Source organism: Panthera uncia, chromosome B1 (genome assembly GCF_023721935.1).
Source record: "Panthera uncia isolate 11264 chromosome B1, Puncia_PCG_1.0, whole genome shotgun sequence".
NCBI lineage: Eukaryota > Metazoa > Chordata > Mammalia > Carnivora > Felidae > Panthera > Panthera uncia.
Window position 1 is genome coordinate 153,023,913 of NC_064811.1, and position 21,054 is coordinate 153,044,966.

The 21,054-nt window shown below is 49.7% G+C and overlaps 1 protein-coding gene across 3 annotated transcripts in view; it reads right to left on the reverse strand.

Moving 5' to 3' along the window:
- The window catches only part of EPHX2 (epoxide hydrolase 2), a 78,086-nt gene that overhangs the window by 1,542 nt on the left and 55,490 nt on the right, over positions 1 to 21,054 (reverse strand). For 2 of the 3 annotated variants that reach the window (XM_049632392.1, XM_049632391.1), the window contains exons 13-17: positions 11,819 to 11,890; positions 8,553 to 8,586; positions 6,581 to 6,683; positions 5,622 to 5,691; positions 1,068 to 1,148 (exon numbers count right to left, since the gene is read on the reverse strand). In XM_049632392.1, coding sequence (XP_049488349.1) covers positions 1,068 to 1,148; positions 5,622 to 5,691; positions 6,581 to 6,683; positions 8,553 to 8,586; positions 11,819 to 11,890 — 360 coding nt within the window. Of the gene's footprint in view, positions 1 to 1,067; positions 1,149 to 5,621; positions 5,692 to 6,580; positions 6,684 to 8,552; positions 8,587 to 11,818; positions 11,891 to 16,410; positions 17,272 to 21,054 lie in introns of those variants that run through there. The other variant, XM_049632393.1, reaches the window with a different exon arrangement.

The following is a 21,054-nucleotide window of genomic DNA, read 5'->3' on the forward strand; positions in this document are numbered from 1 at the left end:
AAAATGCTGGGGGGGGGAATGCGGCTTTCCTCCCAGAGGCGAGGACGGCCCCTTCCGGGCCTAAGCCTCAGCAAGGTTAGCAGTCAGTGGCCAGGGCGGGAAAGGGCCAGGCGAAGAACTGGAAATTCTACAGAAATCTTCAAGGGTTGGTGCTAGAGAAAACGAGCCCCCCCCCCCCCCCCCCCCCCCCCCGTGGGCTCAGCCCCTCCGTCAGCTGGGTCCAGGGCCCACCAGAAGCGTGTCCTTGGCAGCATCCCACTCTACACACTGTCTGCTGTGCCTGATGATGCCAACGAAGCCACAGCCGAGTGCGGACGGACCGCTCCGGGCAGCTAGCTAGGCAGGATCTGATGAGCCAGCCCAGCCACCCCACCTGCAAGCCTCCCCAGTCCCTACCAACCTCCACGCTTGTGGCAGAGTGAGCTTCCAAACTGCAGGTTTGTCACCTGTCAATCCCCTTCAATGGCTCACGCCTATGGGCCTACAAAGCGCGGTCTGGCCCAATGGGCTCAGCAGAATCTTCCAGCCTTACGGGGCTCCTACCATTCTCGCAGTAAGCCCTGCATGCTCCTTGCCTCTCACCCTGTCTTCTGTTCTCTCTGCGGGGCAAGCCTCAGTCGTTCGCTAAGGCCAGACGCAGTGGTCAGCACCTGTGAAGACCTCCGTCCCTACCGAGCCCTCTTCACCTCTCTCCTGCGTCTGGGATGAACTGCAGGATAGCGAGCTCCCCAAGGGTGGGTCTGCGTCTTATTCACCCTTACCTTCCCAGAATCTAGCACTGTGCTAACACACGTGCCCAGTAAAAGCCCATGAAATGAATGAGTGAATGAATGAATGCATGAGTGAGTAAAGCACGAGTGAGTAAATGACAGGCTACGTCAGTGCAGGGGAAAGAACGTATCAGTCAGGACTGCTGCTCCTATGAGGTGGCAGGGATCCTACTGACGAAGAACCAAGTGCTTTACCGGATCTCCGGCTCTGTGTCCCCAGCTGCCATCTTTCCTCCGTGAGGCCTGCGCCCTCTCCCGGGAAGCACCGATGACCCCAGTGCAGGACTGTTGGCTTACCCAGTCCTCCATATGCTTGGACATCTCCGGAGTGAGCACGACGTCCTTCTCCGCGGTCACCATCAGAGCCGGAATCAGGATCTAGGGGAGGGTACCAGGAAGCAGAGGCAGGCAGAGAAGGGACGGAACGGTCCCTTCTTGTGCCCCTCCATAGCTGAGGCCTTCCCTCTCCCAGGACAAGGACAGGGTACTTCATTTCCCTGCTTTGTGGCTTCCCCCACGATTAACATCCCCCAGAAAGACCCCCTGTGGTGCTGCTGTGGTCCTGGCTTTGTTTCCCCAGGTTTTGCACTATTACTGGGGATCTAAGATGATGGTGTGAGAGGACAGAAAATACATAGGTTTGTCTCTGCCCCTGTTCCTGGCACAGGGCTCCTGAAACCCTTGTACTTTTCTAGGTGATAAGAATGATAGGAGCCTCTCTTGTTCTAATATTTGGTCTTTTGATCCTATCCTTGCCTGACACAGGGTTCCTCAAACCCTCGTAAATTCCAAAGTGATAAGAGCACCAGGGGTATCTTTTGTTCTACTGAGGGGACTCTGGGTGGGCTCCTGGGTGGGGACTGGATGGGGCTGGTCACCACAAAGATGAAGCCGTGATCAGAAGCTTAGGCTTTTCAGCCCCACCCCCCATTCTCTAGAGAGGACAGAGGGGCTGGAAATGGAGTAAATAATTGATCGTGCCTACACGAGTAAGCCTCCATTAAAATCCATAAAACCCCAATAGGATGGGGTTTGGGGAGCTTCCACACTGGCAAACACATCTACAGTGGGAGGGGTGATGTACCCCAACTCCGCAGGGACAGAAGCCCAAGAAGTGCTTGGGCCCCTCCCAGACCTCACTCTATGTATCTCTCCATCTGGCTGTTCATCTGAATCCTTTGTCATCTACTTTAACAAACTGGCAAACGTGTCTCCCTGAGTTGTGGGAGCCACCCTAGCAAATGAATCGAACCTGAGGAGGGAGGCATGGGAACCTCAGAAGCAGAGGTAACCACCTGGACTTGTGATCGGCATCTCAAGCGGGGCGGCAGGGGGGTGGGGGCAGTCCTGTAGGACCCAGCCCTTACCTGTGGGATCCCACACTATCTCCAGGGAGACAGTGTCAGAACGGAATTGAATTTTGGTGATGCAGAGAATTGCTCGGTGGAGGAAAACCCTCATACATCTGGTGACCAGAAGCGTGAAGTGTTTTGTGTTAAGAGACACACAGGAGGGTAAGACTAGGTTTTTCTAAGACGAGTAGAGTCAGCAGTGTCGTGACCCACACGGGTTTTGTGTGCATGTGTGCGTAGAAGTAAGAATACTTCTACAGGCCCACTCTGTGTGTCTGGTATTTACAGAACTGTAAGAAGAAAACCACAGGCCCCACATGGTGTCACTTGGGCCAGGCCAAGTCATTAAACTGGAGCTTAATACCTAATTGCAGTTTCAACCTCCCCCAGAAATGTCTTAGCTGGTTAGGCAGGAATTTATTGATTAGCACCAAGGAGGTAATCTGTCACACGGGTTCTCCCCTTACCCCATAGGAAGCTGAGGGAATGTGCATAAGACCCCTGCTCTTTCCCCTAAGGGAACGTGACCTTGCCTGAAAAAATGGTCTCTTTTGCTTATACCTTTCTCACCCCACCCCTCCTTCCGAAAAACCCTTTCGCTTTGAGCACCCCTCTACTTGTAGAAAGGATGCTGCCTAATTTCATGAGCCATTTAATAAGGCCAATTGGATCTTCAGATTTACTCAGTTGAATTTTTGTTTTTGACAGAATGGAATAGATGGCACCAGAAAGGAGGAAAGATGCCTTGGATAGAGATCAATATTCCTTTTCTTTGAATTAAGTGGATGCTTTAAAAGGTCAGCCAAGAATCCAGGAAGTGAATGGGTCAGCCACAGCTGTTATCAGCCCAACATGAGCGGCAGCAGAAAGGACTTCACTTTCATCTACTGACAGATAGGACACTGTGGGGTGGAGAAAGCCTCCATTTATCCTCTTTGTTCTCCCTCCACCATTATAATTGTCAAACAGCTTCGATTTGTCCCTGGTTAAGGGACTTTTACTGGTTTTTACCAATGTACAGAACTGCATGCTTCTCACTGCCAAATGATAAAGGACCAGCGATGTTCAAAAGTGATTTTGTTGCTACATGATGGAACTAGAGTGTATTACGCGGAGCGAAAGAAGTCAGAGAAAGACAATCCTATGATTTCACTCATTTGTGGAATTTAAGAAAACACATGAACATAGGGGAAGGGAAGCAAAAGTAAGAGAAAAACAGAGATGGAGACAACTCATAAGAGACTCTTAAACACAGAGAACTGAGGGTTGCTGCTGGGGTGTTGGGTGGGGGGATGGGCTAAACAGGTGATGGGCATTCAGGAGGGCACTTGTGATGAGCACTGGGTGTTATACAGAAGTGATCAATCACTAAGTTCTACTCCTGAAACCATGATTATACTACGTGTTCACGAACTTGGATTAAATTCAATAAATAAATAAATAAATAAATAAATAAGAAAAAAAAAGGGAATAGGTTGAATGAACACCAACAAAAAAGTGGTTTTATTGCTGAAACTAATCCTAAGGCTGCTATAAACTCCAGAATATTCCCAGTCAAAAAGTAAACTGGTTGTGGGGGCATGAGAGGAGGTGGGGGAGAAGGAAGATCTGAAAGGTATCTGTAGAAGAATGGGTTTCCAACGTTAGCACCATTGGGGTTCACCTTCCCAAAGACTCTGCCATTATGCACCTGCATGTTGCAAGAGATTTTGCCTACCAACGCATGGCTTTGTCATTTTTGTCAGTCACAGGTGAGGGAGTCAAAGATAATGGGCCTTCACTGAACTACTACTATGTGCTAGGAACTATTCCTGTCATTCCCGTAAGTGGCAATGGAGAACAGAGTGGTTAAGTGCCTTACCCAAGGGCACACAGGGATTAGATCCCAGGCCAACCTGCTGCCCAATGTGCTCTTAACTATGTTCCATGCTCTACTGCCTGACCCCATGAGGTCAGCACCTCATCTGTTTTTAGTTTTGTTTTCTTTTGTTTTGAGTGAGTGAGTGAGTGAGAGAGAGAGAGAGAGAGAGAGAGAGAGAATTTTAAGCAGGCTCCACCCTCCGTGCAGAGCCCAACATGGGGCTCGATCCCAAGACCCTGGGATCATGACCTGAGCTGAAATCAAGTCAGACATTCAACTGACTAAGCCACCCAGGCACCCGATGGGCCTCATGTATTTTATCTGCCATCGTATCCCTAAGGTCCACCATAGTGCCTAGCACGTAGAGGGTGTTCACATTCCAGTGAATTGATGAGAAAACTAGGGCTACTGAGTGAGCTGAGGAATGCGAAAATGCAATTTCCCATAGGTTCTTAACTTTTTAAGTTTATTTATTTTGAGAGAGTGTGCGTGGGAAGGGCAGAGAGAGAGAGAGAGAGAGAGAGAGAGAGAGAATCCCAAGCAGGCTCCACACCATTAGTGTGAGGAGGCCGACATGGGGTTCGAACCCACGAACCTGTGAGATCATGACCTGAGCTGCAATCAAGAGTCAGACGCTTAACCGACTGAGCCACCCAGGTGCCCCGGTTTTCAATGTTTTGAATGTAAACTATGGATGCCGTTACAGGTTTCCCCGGCTATCCAAAGGTGGAGCACTCCTGTGAAAACTCCCGTAAGCCAAAGTGGCGTAAAGTGAAGAAGCAATCACCGCTAATGTATAAGGAAAAGTGTCTGAACACTCCCAGACCCTCCAAATAACCTCTCAGGCATTTCTGATGGAAACATCTTGCTAACAGATACACAAAACAGACCAACATAAAGCCCAGATGCTCAGAGACACGGTTCAAGGCTATGGCGGCTTGATGTTGAGATGCTGAGGGGAGTTCCTGGGGAAGGGGCTTGGCAGGGCTGCTCTCGCTTGCGCACTGCCTCTAAAATGAGTCGTTGCAAAAGAGATGCTGGATGCTTTTTTTCCCACAGGTGAAAATCCTCTTTGGATTTCTTTCAGTTAGTGAAAGCAGCTCCGAATGGAGGTCTTTCGTAAAAGCGATCTTTCAAAAAAGTGGGGCACACCTGTATTCCCTCTGCAGACCCAGAGATTGGAAACCCACCTTCTGCTTGACTCAGGTGGACTTGGACAAAGGTGACACAGCCAGAGGCTAAAGCCTGTGTCTCTGAAAGTGCCTCAGGCTCCTTCTGTGAAATGGGGGCTCTGTGTGAACCTCCTCACCTCTGGGAGTCATCCTGGACCATCTGCCCTGACCTGGGGCGCCATCAGGAGACGTGGGCCTTCCACACGGATGCTGCGGGCACCCGGACAGTCCCCTGCTCTGCCCGCATGCCACCCTCTACCATTCCAGGGAAAGCATCAGTGAAAGCCCTAGTCGAGGCACTCACTTCCCCCTTGAGTGGAGGGAGGGGAAGGGCAGAAAGGAGGACAGCAAGTCAGTCTGTCCTGCCCATCCCCCCAACTCTGACCAAAGGGCAGATTAACTGGGCCAATGAGAAGCCCAGGGGCGGGGTGGGGTGGGAGGGCAACCACCCTGAACCAGCACTTACCTTTCGTCCCAAACCTGTGCAGCCCCACTGCCAGTTTACTTCCACGTTTCGATACCAGTTTAGGGGACCCCTGGGGGTGGGGACGATCAGGGGAACAAAAACAGGAAGGCTTTTAGTAGATGACTATGGTACAGACCCCACCGGGAGCCAGCTCTGAACAGAGGGTCTTCCCAGTGGGAGCAAAGGTTTCTGCAGGGGAGGGGAGAGGACGGAGCCCAGGGGTCACATCTGGTGGCCCAACACACTTGCCATGTTTTAACAAGCAAGGCCTAGTGCCAGCATTCAGGGCTCGGCTGAGAGGGCTGCCAGCCTCCGAAGTGGGCTTCCGGAAACATGCAGAAACTGGCCCACATTCTCGGAGGGGGGGGGGGGGGGGGCTGCTGGGTTAGATCTCGGGGAGCTCCGTTTAGTGCTCTCACCATCCAGAAGCCGCTCCCTTGCCCCCGGGGAACCTACTGAAAAGAAACTTCGGGAGGTGCCCTCCTTCCAATGGGACGTAGAGAGATGGCTCAATGATTTCTCTCTGGACAGGTAAGGATGGCCAGGGGCTTGTCCCTGAACACTCTCCCAATCCTCAATGCAAACGCAAAACCCAACAACCTGAGAGGTCTATAACCCTCCCCTGAAGATGTATGCAACGTCTGTGTTTATGTAGGCTTTTGTGTTTTTCTGAAGAAAGAACCCAGAGCTGTCAGCTGCTTCTCTCAGGGCTCATGATGGAAAAAAAAAAAAAAAAATGTTTTTAACCGTCTGTTCTGAGGGGGCCCATAAGCACAAGAGGGAGGAAACTGAGTTATCCCAAACTAAAGTGGGTGGAGTATTTTCAGGAGTGAGCCTCCCGACACTGGAGGGGTTCAAGCAGAAGCTGGCCGAGCATTCGCAGGGGGACGGCCGGCCTCACCCTGTAACCCTCTTTGCTGATCATGTCTCTTCGCTGCTTGGGGCCCCGTTCTCTTTACCTGAAACCAGACTTCTTGAACTGCTGCACATAGAACTGGATGTCCTCCTCGGTGACGATGTGGCTGAGGCTGGGCTCCTCTGGGGTTCTCACAAAGAGTCCTCCTGCAAAAAGCCACTTGTCTGCTCTCGGAGCTCTGGGCCAGGCACCTGAGTTCTAACTCCAGCGTGTTCCCAGCTGACGTTGGGCACCCAACTGCCTCTCATGTCACATCTGAACTCACAGGGAAGGTTCTCATGCTCCTTCATTCACTCTTTCTCTCCTCCTTCTCCACAGTGAGCCCATCTCCTCCCAAGCTCTAAATCCATGTCCTGTCATCTTGGAACCCAATGATATCACACACAGACCTCCCCTTCCAGGACAAACCATGTCCCTCTCCTTCAGAAACTCACAATGTAACTCCAAGATGACCCTATTTCTTGTTTACCCAGGCCCTACCAGCCCTTCCAGCTACCCTCTCCCCCAGACTACACCTTTTCTAAATAGTTTAACTTTAGATACCCCCACTGACTCTCAGAACTCTCGTAAATGTGTGCTGATTTTGCTCTCAGCCCAGAGGAAGATCCAGGGCAGGCAGCAGGCATTCTGTTGCCTTCTGCGCGCTCACGGTCCTTTGCAGCGTGGAATCCTATCTTGTTTTCAGAGGTGTGCACTGTGTCCTGGCAGTCCCCGGTCCCCATGATGGTGACCTTGTGACGACCACGGGCAGCCCAGGGGCCACTGCTATTTCACAGAGGACAGTCACAAGGGCTATTAACGTTGGCACTTGAAGAGGGATGACTCACTATGTTCAGGATCTTGAAGCCTCCAAGGGATAGGAACTGGGCGAGGCAGGCTTTTGCGAGAAGTATCACAGGGGTACGTGATCAGAGTGCCTCCCCCGCAAGGCTGGCGCTTCTGGCTCTTTCAGCATCTCCGGAAGAGCCCCCACCTGCTCCCCTCACTTTACTAGTGCTATCTGCTGCCCTAAGAGACTGTGGGCTCCCTGAGAGCAGTGATCATGCTCTGTGTGTCTGGATACCTGCCCTGCCTCACATCAAGCGTGGGCTCCCAATGCTTGGGGAATGAAGGCATGAACAGGTGCATGAAAGAGGAAAGAGAGAGAGGGAGGGAGAGTGGGAGGGGGAAGGTGTTCTTGAACAGTGAGAAGACCTTGGCCTTCAGGGTAGGAGGACTTTAAGCCCAGCCTAGCCACTCTGAACGAGTTCCTTAACTCTTCTGAGCTCCATTCTCCTCATCTGTAGAACAGTGATAACAAGGGGATTTTTAAAGGATGTCCTGAGGACCATAAATATCTAAAGGGGGCTGGGCCAGTGTTGGATGCACACAGTAGGTGCTCAAACAAGTGGCAACGATCATCATCGTTAATGAAAATACAGGTGCATACTGGCAAGGCAAGGTTCTGTGGGAGCAGGGCTGGATCTGGGAGCCGCAGGATGAGCTCCAGACGGTTCTGGGCTCTGACTCTTCACTTACATACAGTCAGGAGGGAGAACAAGGATGGTCGTCATGTGGGGGTACTGGAAATGACAGCAACACTGTACAGGGATGGAGGGAGGGCCAGTGGATTATGACAGAGGGGTTCTGGCTTGGGGAGTCCAGCCTGACTCCAGCCCCAGCCCTGTGTGTACCAGGTGATCCTGCAAAGATCAGTTCTTATCTTAGGTCTTGGTTCCTTATCAGCAGAAGTGGGATTACCCTGATGAGCTTTAAGAGTCCTCTAAGCTCTTGCTGTTTAAGACCTTGGGCCCAAAGTCCCCTGGGGGAAAGGAACCAAGGCCCAAGGCCATGTGGTCAGCCCAGGGCTAGGGTGAGCGCTAGTCACCAGTGGGGACCCATGTTAAGCAAGTCACCGTTCAGAGCTAGTGGGTGGCTGCGTCTGCTCATAGAGGTCGGATGGACACTCGTGTCACGTTTAGCTGATTCCTGCCGTGATCCTCCCGTCCCCCTTCCCTCCTAAGAACCTCTCTTACCCATTTCGCGGACTCTGCTCACGGAGAGAAAAGCCTGTATGGAGGAGAGTTAGAAATGTCATCGTGGGGGAAGAAAGGAAATATGCTGGAACGGGTCATCTGTAAACCCTGTCACAACCAAAGACCTACAAGTGCCATCAGGTTACACAAACATACTAAACTCCCAGGAGAGTGAGACACATCCTCAGGGGTCAAAGCAGAGGTGGCTAACGGCCACGGCTCTGTGCCAAGGCTGCCCCTGGGTGCCTGCAGGTCTTGGTAGTGTAAGAACTTGGGTTGACACAACCAATGGGAACAAGAGATGAGACCTGAGATCTATGATGGGCGGGAAGTTAAAAATGAGACACTCTCTGGGGCGCCTGGGTGGCTCAGTTGGTTAAGCGTCTGACTCTTGATTTCAGCTCAGGTCATGATCTCATGGTTCGTGAGATCAGGCTCCGAGTCGGGCTCTGCACTGACAGCGTGGAGCTTGCTCAGGATTCTGTCTGTCTCTCTCTCTCTCTCTGCCCTTCCCCCTCCCCAAATAAATAAATAAACATTAAACAAAATTAAAAAGAGAGATACTCCCTGCCCCTCCACTATGAATCCAGTAAATCTGCAGTCTTCAGTTAAGGGGTGGACTAGAAAAAAACCCACCCATCATGCAGAGCAAACGTGAAGGGCGTTGTTCCATTTCAGTTTGGTTCTAAGAGGAAACCATGAAAAGGTCTCCGAGGAACTCATGGCTGTAGGCCTGCCTTCAGAGGTGTCTGGATTTGAGTTTGCTCTATCTGCGTGATCTGGAAACCCCCAAGACACAAAGTAAACAACAAGAAAAGTGAGCCTAGGCTGGTAATGCCACCAGGATGCCAGGCAGAAGCAGCAAATGCGAAAGCACAGGACAGTCTTTTCTCAATCCCAGCTGAAGCAGACTGGTGCAGATTCAGTGCTGCTGAAGATGAGCTCACAAAGCAAAAGGGTAAAACTCTCTCTCTCTCTCACACGCCCCATTGCAAGAGACAGCAAACATAGCAAACGGTAAAATAAGAGTCTTCAAGAATATCAAATAATAGAACTTGAAGAGAGAGAGAGAGAGAATGAAAAAGTGAGTATACTTAATGTTAAGCACTAAAGACATAAAAGAAGGAACTAGACAAGAATAGAATAAGACTGTATCATAAGAGATCAGAACGATTTGAAAAAGAACGACATACAACTTTCATACAAAAAAAACAAAACAAAAACCCCGTTCATCGACATTAAAAAGAAAACTTCAAAGATGTATTCAACTACACATCAGATACCACTGAATACAAGAGGGCAGACCTCAGGCTGATTTTTCATAAGCAATGACAGAAGCTTCTACCCGGTGCTGGAAGCCGAGCTATCCCAGCCTGACGGCAGGGCCCCGGGCTGTGGACGGATTGGTGACTGCAAGGCGGCCCAAAGCTTCTTGTAATCCCACTTTTAGGTAATTTGGCCTTAAAACTACCTGGGGTATTGTCTGTTGGGGAATTGCCCTTGGCAGGGCCCCTGGGAAAAGAACCATTAGGGAAGAAAATAAGGTTCTGCAAGAAATTGTGCTGCCTTACGTTTAGCCCTTGCCATCCCCTATGGAGACTCCTCTACTTACAGGAAGGATAGCCTCATACATTTGCCAGCAAAGAGGGCCTGTAAAGGAGAGACATACGGGTTTTGAAAGCCTCACTCCGGCAACTAAGGAGTGTATCTCTGGGCACAGGTGACTTCAACCCCTAGGCCCACCTGGCCCCCGGAGGCATTCCAGATGAGGACTGAAGCTAGTTGGTTAAGGTACCTAATGGTTCATTAGTTCCTAGGTGCATTGTCTCTCTGAGAATGTATGAGGCATGGGTTTCTAAAGCTTTTTCAGCCCCTTTTTTGGCACCTCGGACAGAGGCAAACACATTGTTCTTCTGGCCTCATGTGCTTAGGTCATGTCCCTAACATCACCTTCGACTTGAGGTGTTGAGAAATGGAGGGCCTTTCACGAGAACAGCAAAGCAAATGCTTTGTAGATTACAGATAAATGCAGATGCATAATGGAATAATGTAAGAAATTAACCTATAATCAAAGGGCATGTGGGAAAGTTAGAGGAAAATCACCATGTTATTTCTTAAAGGTTGTTTACACATAGGAACATTTTCAAAATTAGGTAATGTTAGAAAAACATAGAAGACGTATGCCAGAAGGAAATCACTAGCATATATAATGCCACGTTTACTACAATAAATCGGCCGGTTCAACACACTGCTGTTGTCTGTGCCCATTTTTACTTTTTGTTTTTATGTTAGTTTTTTATTTTGGTTTTAGTTTTTTATTTTAGTTTTGTTTTATTTTCACCAACGTCGTTCTTCCTTCGGGAACCCCTGGTTGCTGGAGCTGGTCTCCGGCAACCCGGAATTCTATATTTGCATGAACTATTCTACAAGACTGAAAAGCAAAACAGAAATATTCTCAGGCCAAAAAATCGTTTACTATCAACAGACTCTTACAGAGACAACTACCAAAGAAGGGCCTTCAGGAAGGAAGAAGTTGAACTAAATGTAAAGGGGCAAGATGCCAGCGGGGACCAGCAGAGGAGCCGGCAAACGTGGGGACGTCTCAAGGCACCGACTGAACGAAGGTGGAGACAGTGACAGCAGACATGAGACAGCAGGTGGGGATTATGGAGTTAAAGCATTCTGGGCCCCTTTCCAAGACAAGGGTTAGTGATGTCAAGTGATTTGGGACTTTGATAAACAGTTGTGCATGTGAAGCCGGTAGCGGCAGGTCATGGCACAATTTCTGAACTGTTGCCATTATAGCCCTTCTTTGATCTTTAGTCTCAAAGCCCTACCTGTGTGTGACAGGGAGGACGTAACATTTCCCAGTGATGAGGGGAGCGATAGAGTGAGGACCTCGGTCACCCTGACTACACCTGGTGGAAGGCTGGGGAGCCTGGGTAGCTCAGTCTGTTAGGCACCCGACTCTTGATTTCGGCTCAGATCACGATCTCATAGTTCGTGAGTTCAAGACCCGTGTGGGGCTTTGCACTGACAATGGGGAGCTGCTTGGGATTTTCTCTCTGTCCCTCCCCACTTGCACTGTCTGTGTCTCTTGCAAAATGAATAAACTTAAAAAAAAAAAAAAAAAGGAAAGAAGGCCAAGTTGCTCATTTCCAGACCCTGCCATACCCCAGAACCCCGCCCCCTCCCAGGGTTACATTTCAGAGGCCTTTGTACCTCTGCAGCTCCCAGCTCCACCCCCATCCCCACCCAACCCTCACCTCATCACTTGCTCTGAAGAAGCTTTTGAAAGTCCGGCTGAGGTTCTGTTCCAGTTCAGCCTCAGCCACTCCCTAAAACAAACAAGAAATCAAAAGGAAGGACTCTGCAGAAATCCTGAACCCGAGCCCTCCCCCATCCGACTGACAGCCAGAAGCCCCCAGCCTCTGTCCCATCCAGCCCAAGTTTCATCAGAAGTGCATTAGTTTGGGTTTTCACATTGAAACACGTTTAAAACAAAACAAAACAAAAAAAGCAAGCTTGAAATAGAATACAAGATGCTCACAGTGGTCTCCCTGGGAGGTGGGTTTATGGATGTTGCTTTCTTTTCTTTTTACGTTTTTAAAAATTCCTACAATGAGAACGTCTTACTTGTTACACATCCTTTTATGGGAATGGGGGAGGGCTGGACAGGAGTAGGCTGGGGGTGAGAAGGGACCGGTTCCAAGGATTCCAAGAAGCCAAAAATTGTTCCATTCATCCATTCATGCATCTCATTTTGCTGTGGCAACTTCAGAACCAACTTCCTTGAGGTGGGCCTAAATTATTACAGACTGACTGTTATTCCATGCCCACGGACTGTCTCCCAAAGGACAGGACAGCAAGGTTGCCTTGTTAAGAGCCAGGACATATAGCCCTTGTGGTGACAAATTACCAGGTATCCCCGTTCATGGGAGTGTTGTCACACAGAATGCCTCACCTAACACGGTGCTCTGGTCGTTTCCAGGTCTCTGGCTTGTGCACAATTGGATTAGTTCTGACTTGAACTTGCTTCATCAGTTCCACAGATATTGGGCCCCTTCCCCAGCAAACAGGGCTAAGAGATGCTAATGTACAAAATAGAGGTCCCAAGGGCGGAGGCGAGGGTGGGGCATAGACTGAGGTAGATGCTGGAGGCGCCAATACATGCTGGGGTCGGGGGAAGACATTCTTGCTGGGAACTCTGGGCCTGCATCCCTGTCTCCCCACCTCCCCTTCCTTCTGACCCAAATCCCCCACCCGGGGGCATGTCCAGACACTAAGACGGCGTGGCAAGGGGCTTTGAGATCCATCAGTAGATGCTGATCTGCTAGCTAGTCTCTCAGGACATGATTTTCTTAGGGCATAAAAGGAAAATTTTCATCCAGTCTTTCTTTTCCGGAAATTGAAAGCCCTTGGACCTGAAAGCTCTTATAAAGCCTGTGTCAAGAAAGACAGCTGTCCCCGAGGCAGGGATCCACCGGGGGCAACTGCTCCGAAGGAACAAAGATCCTTCCCCACACGGTTCTGAGGAGACCATGTGGCAGGACACGGAGAGTGTGGTGGGGTGTCTCCATCCGTTCAGGCTGCCCTAACAGAACACCATAAATCAGGGAGCTTATAAACACAGACATTTATTTCTCGATGTGGAGGCTGGGAAGTCTGGGATCAAGGTGCCTGCAGATTCAGTCTTTCTGGCTCATACCCGGCCATCTTCTGTCTGTGCCCCCACATGGCGGAAAGGGCGAGGGTACTCTCTCTGGAGAGGGGGCTCATCCCATTCATGAGGGTGCCATCCTCCTGACCCAATCACCTCCCAAAGGCCCCACCTCCTAATTCCCTCCCACTGAAGATCAGGATTTCAATCTGAGAATTCGGGGGGAACACATTCCGTCTACAGCACAGTGCCAATCTACTTTTTCCTCTTCCTTCCCAACTGCTCACCTGAATGTACCCATACACCATCTGAAATGGACTACAGAGTGTTTCTGAATGGGTGCCCTTACCTTCTCACCTCCCTGGTTTAACACACTGAAAATTCCACCAAGAACACATCGTTCTCTCAGTGTGGCCTTCAAAGAGCCTTCAACACCTGTACCCAAAACTGCCTCTTCCAGGAAGTCCCACCTCCTGCCATCCCAATAAAAGAACTCTATTCTTGTTGGATCCCGCAGAGCTTTAACATGCCCCCCTTGGGCCACTTTGAGGCAGGGAAGCATCCACTTGGGAGCATCTGTGACTGTTCCCAGAAAGGAGGGTGCCGTAAGCCGGGTCACTAAAGCCTTCCAGTGACCAGCAGCCCTCCGTCCTGCACACCATAGAGGCCCCGCTACAGAGCGCTTCATTTCTTCTGCACGGCAACCTCGTGAGAGCTCCCAATTTGTGAGAAGGCAGCACACACGGAAGGAAACATTTATCATCTGCAGCACTAGGTCTGCGGTTTGAGATTTTCTGATGCCAGCAATGCCAACGTGTTCATTACAATCCCCTCACATTTATAAGATTCGATCACGACGACGAGTCAGTCGTGACCTTCTGCTCCGCTGATGAAGGCCAAGGCAAGAATCAGCCATGGAAGGAAGTGCATTTTAAGGGTGGCTAAAAGCCCTGCTCAGCCCCGCATGTCACACGGATCATTTTTATTTATTGGGAGCCGCTCTCATCCCAGAAAGAGCTGCTGTTCAGGAGCCCACGGTTGGGGCGGAGTCTCCACAGGCGCAGAGATCTGGACAAGGCTCTGGCCCGCAAATGGCCCTGAAAAGAGCAAATGGATGCCAAATGGGTCAATAAAAAATCAAAGGGATCAAAAAGGTAAATAAGTCTGTCAACCCACATGAAAGTAAATCAGATCAACAGAGAGTGAGGACAAAGGTGAGGGCCAGAAAAGGGGAGAGGACAGTAACATTTGTACTCGGGTTATGTGCCCTGCTGATACCACCTGACTCTGTGATTTATAAAAGGTGACACTGTATTTTTAAGTCCCACGGACCAATGACAAGATTCCCGCCTGCCCGCTGGATGGGGCTCCTCCCTCTGTGCTCCTGAGCAGAGGTTAAAGGATGGACTCTGGAACCCAGCAAACAAGGCTTCACGCGCCAGTCCTGATACTTAACTAACTGGGCAACTTAATCTTCCAGAGCCTCAATTTCCTTATCTACAAGTTGGGAGTTTTGTAAGGATTATACGAGATCATAATGCCTGTTTTTTTACAAAGTCTGACACACAGGAGAAACGCCAGTGAATGGTAATTTTCATTATTATTAGTATCTCCATCAAAAAAATGATTGGATTGCATCAGCAATGTCTGTTTTTGAGTGCCTGGGTGGCTCAGTCAGTTGAGCAACTGATTCTTGATTTCAGCTAAGGTCATGACAGCGTGGAGCCTGCTTGGAATTCTCTCTGTCTGCCCCTTCCTGGCTCCTACTCTCTCGTCTCTCAAAATAAAACATTAAAAAAGAAAGAAAGAAAGAAATGTCTAGTTTTGGATCTGGTCCGCTCATGAGCCTGTGAGTTTCTTCTAGACACACAAGGTATCGTCTTCATGTTTTTGGTCCCATGGCCACAACATGGTAACAGTAGGTACCCAGCAAAGGCTGGGTTGGGTGGGAAGGAGAAAAAGAAGAGCGGAGAAAGAAGAGGGGCAGGAATAGGAGAGAAAGACTTTGGTGGGAGTGTCTTCTAAATGATCGTGGCTTTTATTTTTCTGCCCTGCACTGGGAGTTCACCCTCACTGAACAAGGTAAGTCAGCCCCAGCTGGAGGGAGAGCTGAACTGTAAGCTACTGAACGAAGTCAAATGACAGAATCAGATCTCTTGTGACCCAAAGTTACCTCGGGGGCAGGAGAACTGATGACCACTCGGGGTTCTAAAAGAAGCTCCTAGAACAAAGCCTTTGGAACTCCGTGCAGCCTGGAGCTCTGGCTCAGAGAACTTTGAGGCTGTTCAAGGCCGACCTCTTATGGTGTGGGTGGTGAAACCCACCTTGGAGAATGCATCAGAATTTCTTGGCCTTTCTTACTAACCACCTCCCCCTCCTCCCCTCTCTTTATTTTAAAGAAACCACAGAAAGTCACAACTACGAGGAAACTTCTAATTCTCTTCTCCCTGCTTTCTGTGCCTTCATATCAGTATCCTTGGCTTTGTCCTTTCTCCTGAGATGTATTTCCAACTGTCAGATAAACACATCTGTGAGGTTATATCTTGTCATACTCTTCAATGTGATCATTAAAATTAATCTGAAGAACCAATGAAGGAAATGTAATCTCTGGTGAAATATATTTTTTATTCGTACCCCAATGTTATCGCCCCCGTCCCCCCCCCCGGCCCCCTATAGTGGGTTGAAGAGTGGCCCCTAAAGAAGGCTATGCCCAAGATCTAATGCCTTGTACCTGCGAATGTGACCTTGTTTGGCAATGGAGTCTCTGTGGATGAAACCATCAGGATCTCAGATGAGTGACAGTTACAAGTCAGGGGCGCCAAGGGTTCCTGGCACCACCAGAAGTGAGGAGAGAGGCACGGAACAGATTCCCCCTCACAGCCTTCAGAAGAAACCAAACCCAGTAGCACCTTGATTTTGCACTTTAGCCTCCAGAACCATAAGAGCATAAATTTCTGTCGTTTCAAGCCACCAAGTTTGCGGTAATTTATAATAGTTAGCCCTGGAAAAATAATACACCACTTCAGGAAGTCTCTTGATTTGGGGGGTGGGTAAGGAGGTAAAGGGACTAGGGCCTACGTAACCTCTGGCTTCTTGGGGGCGGACGCCCCGCCCCCCCCCACCCAGTGGCAGGATGATAGGTGTGCGTTGGGATCTGGCTCCCGAGATCTCTTCACCTGCCTCCGCCCCCAGTTTCCTCTCCGTGCACGTGTTTCACTCGCTGTGAGAGGAACCCCAGAAATGGAGGTTACAATGAAGAAGACACAAGTTTAGTCTAGACTTTTCTCCCGAGTGTTGGCAGGGGAGCAATTCTCAACCACCTCGTGGGCCAGGGAGGTTCCTACAGCTGGCCACGGCAGCCGTTGTCTTGAACTCAGATGTCCTCACAGAGACATCCTCCCCCTGCTTCACGACCCAGTGGGATTCCTCCTCTCTAATCTCCCCGTTTGTTCCTTCCAAGGGGTCCAACAGGTCTTCCTCGGAAGATGCACTTAATTGGGTCTATTGTTTCATTGCTGAGACAGTGGAGACAGCCACTTAAATCAAATGGCAGGCCCTCAAAGCCTGAGCTCAGGCAGCCTCTGTCCCCCCTCCAGTCAACACTAGAAGCCGCATGTTGTCGTGCCTCTGGCCTTTTGATTTCTTTTTTATTTCTTTTTTAATGTTTATCTACTTTTGAGAGAGAGAGAGAGCATGAGCAGGGGAGGGGCAGAGAGAGAGGGAGACACAGAATCCAAAGCAGGCTCCAGGCTCCAAGCTGTCAGCACAGAGCCCGACGCGGGGCTCAAACTCATGAACCGCGAGATCATGACCTGAGCTGAAGTCGGACGCTTACCGACTGAGCCACCCAGGCGCCCCTAGAAGCCGCGTCTTGGAGGGAAGAGGAGAGCCAGCATTCCTCCCATCAGGGGCTGGGGCCGGCAACTCTGCTTCACGTTCTACCTCGGTAATAATTGCGCAGATTTCCCTGAAACTCTGGGGCAGGGTTTTCTCAAAGTAAGCCAGAACACACGGCCGGCTGGAGTGGTTGTCCCTGAGGTGCAAAATGCCACCCGAAACCTGGGCAAAAAGAGAAAAGGGTTACTTTTCATGTTCAGCCAGGCACACAGGAGAGAGAGGGGGTCGGGCCCCAGAAGGTCCATGAGAAGAGCCGAGGCAACTCTGAAGCCACTTCCCCCCCGGGTGGGCTCCTCTACTCTTTGCCGAGCCCAGAAGAGGCCATCTTACAGACGAAGACCCTCAGGTTGGAGCAGGACCTCCTGCAAAGCCAGGCCCGTCACGAATGGCCGAGCTGGGGATGAGAACTCCAGACTTCAGACCCTCAGTGTTTAGCTCCTCTTACTATAACAGAACACTACCCATTTAGGAAAACGAAAATAAGGGGCGCCTGGGTGGCTCAGTTGGCTAAGTGGCCGACCTCGGCTCAGATCATGATCTCGCGGTCCGTGGGTTCGAGCCCCGTGTCGGGCTCTGCACTGACAGCTCAGAGCCTGGAGCCTGTTTCAGATTCTGTGTCTCCCTCTCTCTGACCCTCCCCCGTTCATGCTCTGTCTCTCTCTCTCTCAAAAATAAATCAACGTTAAAAAAGAAAGAAAGAAAGAAAACGAAAATAAAATGCAAATAGTTTCTTCCACGGAAGGCACAGGTACTAAAACCACGACAGCAAAGGCTTGGCGAGTAAGGCAGCACAGAGTGACACTTTCTTTTAAACGTATTGCTCAAGGGGCATCTGGGTGGCTCCGTCAGTTGAGCATCCGACTCTTGATGCCAGCTCAGGTCATGATCTCACAGTTTGTGGGTTCGAGCCCTGCACTGGGCTCCGCGCTGGCATCACAGAGCCTGCTTGGGGTTCTCTCTCCCTCTCTCTCTCTCTGTCCCCCCACCAGAATAAGTAAATAAACTTAAAAAAAAAATGTATTATTCAGGGGCACCTGGGTGGCTCAGTTGGTTAAGTATCCAACTCTTGGTCTTGGCTCAGGTCATGATCTCACGGTTTGCGGGTTTGAGTCCCACGTTGGGCTCTGTACTGATAGCATGGAGCGTATTTGACATTCTCTCTCCCTCAAAAAGAATAAACAAACTTAAAAAATTAAAAAAAAAGTATTATTCAGCTGTGAAAAACAACCAAAATAATGTCCTTCCATGGGGGAGAAGTTAAATAAATGATGGTCCACCCGGACTGTGAAGCACAAAGCAGCCATTACAACGAATGAAGTAAATCTGTATGTACCAGCAGGAAAATCTGCCCACGATCTAGTAAATGAAAAAGCAGCACGATTCCACTTATACAAAAATTACATGCGCACTCATATGCGCCCATGCGTGCTCCCTCCCCGCCCCCACACTTAAAAGCATGTTTAAAAAAAAAAAAAGTCTGGGAAATACTCACGAAACTATTCATAGTCGCTACTTCTAGATGAGTGAAAAGGGATTTAACTCTTTATTTTACACAACTCAGTACTTTTTTTAAAGTACTAAGCATAAATTATCCAAAAAAGAAATGCAGGAACAAATCACCAGCTGTCCCTGGAGCCTGGCAGCTGGGGAGGGGGGTGGTGGTTACTATGTGTGTTCTGGGGATTAAGGGAGACTGGGGACACTGTGAGGGAGAAGAGGAATCCTTTGTGCATGTGGGGGTGCCTTTCCACCAGGCAAAACCATCTCTTCTCCACCGCTACCTGTAATTTCCTTTCCCTACATTTTCTCTCCATTACCTAGTTTCTCAGCTGGTTACAGACTTAAAAGTGGGCCCTGGTCTTTTGCTCCAGCTTCTACAGCCTCTTAGCTTGCTATCTGGTTCCAGATACCCACACCCTCGGTGGGAAACAAAGGCAGAAGGAAATGGCAGATAAAATTAAATTTCCTTCTAACCTGCAGCCCACTGGCAAATACTTGAGGCAGGCAGAGCAAAACACTTCTCCAGGAACTCCTTACGGTCTCAACGCTAAGGCTTTGCTAAAGGGCAAAACCACCTTAGCTTGACAATAGCTAGGCCTCCAGTATCCTGGGAGTCTTCTTTAGCATATGAAAATCTCCCTGGAAACTTCCCCTGGACTTCACCTCCCCCAACCCCATAGTATATACCCAGTCTCTCCTTAGGGTCCGGGGCAGCTCTTCCTGCCCACGGGTCCCGTCCCCGTGCTTTAATAAAATCACCTTTTTGCACCAAAGACGTCTTCAAGAATTCTTTCTTGGCCATCGGCTCTGGACCCCGTGATCCCCACTATCACCCCCCCAAAAACCTCATCAACACCCACAGGTGTCGCCACACACCCTTTTCCAAAGAAATAAAAATACATTCTACATTACACTGTTAAGGAGGAGTAAAGAGGGACCAGTGTTGGGAGGTGGAAGAGGTCATGCACTGACCATGTGCTGATTTCGGGGGCAGAGGGGCTATAAAATATTCCTAGGCTAAGAGAGGACCCGAAGAACCTTAAGGACTAAAACATGGAGCTTGTCACACTCAAATTACCCAGCCCATTCTATTTGTCTTTGCTGCCCAGAGCTGACTCCCCCCACCCCTTTCTAACTATACAAACGCAAAGCCTATCATCTCTTTGCTGAGAAAAAAAGAAAAGCACACCTTTTAATTTTAGTCTCCACCAGACTTGACAAATTTGCAGGACTAGACAGAAAACACAATGGCTCAGGGTTCAAAGGGCCAGAGGAGCTGAATCTAAACTTGGAGTTTACCTAAGCCACACCCAGCAAGCCATTACAAGAGGTGGGAGGGATGGGCACCCCGTGGTCCACACTGTAGCCTTCCTTGGGCGGAATGCATCCAGAGTGACCTTGAGGGCTCATGGTGACTCCTCCTGGGCTGCCCAGTGGTGGGGACAGGTTTGGAAGGAGAGAGGTAGGAAGGAGGGGGTTCTGGCACCCATCCCTGAATTAAACAGGCAGTCTACACATCATGCTTTATTTACTGGCCTAAATTCAGCTTAAGTTTGAAACCTATTTGAAAACCATCCAATGAGGCACTCCTTTTTCAGAGGAGGAAACTGAGGGCCAGAGGTAATGAAGGGACTTGCCCCATTGTTGAATAGGCTTGGACATGCTGGCAGGACCCCCGGGCATGGTTTCTCCTTAAGACCCAGTGTTGTGCCTATCCAGTCCAGCCTCAGCAGCTGAATGTACCTCAAACCCACTTCCTGGGTGCCTTTCAGTAGCCAGATCACTGATTTGAATATTTAACATTTCCCTACCCGAGAGGCTTTGTTCTTAAGAACAAAACCATTCTCCAAACTCTTCCTACAGATTTTTTTTTTTAATGTTTATTTATTTTTGAGACAGAGAGACAGAGCATGAATGGGAGAGGGTCAGAGAGAGAGGGAGACACAGAATCTGAAACAGGCTCCAGGCTCTGAGCTGTCAGTACAGAGCCTGATGCGGGCCTCAAACTTACAGACCGCGAGATCATGACCTGAGCCGAAGTCAGATGCTTAACCAACTGAGCAACCCAGGCGCCCCTTTTCCTACAGATTTTAAACCCAGCAGCAACAACATAACAGTGGAAGTACTGATTTTTCCACAATGACTGTAAGAACCTTTGAAAACAAAAACTTTGCCCTACAAAGTCAGTAGGCATCTTTCCCCACTGAGGTCACTTTTGTCAATCAGGCCTTGGAGCTTATCTTGGTCTGCTGCTTCCCACTCTGTTGGGATGAGCAGGGCACACACACAACAAAGTCCAAGCTCCCTCCCAGGGTGGCTTAGGGGGAGGCATGTGGGCTTTGAAGTCAAAGCTAGGTCAAACCCAGTCAGGACCTGGTCTTGGACCAGTCAGTGATCCCCCAGCGCCCCTGTCTGTTCAGCTGAAAGACAGGAGAACACACAGTG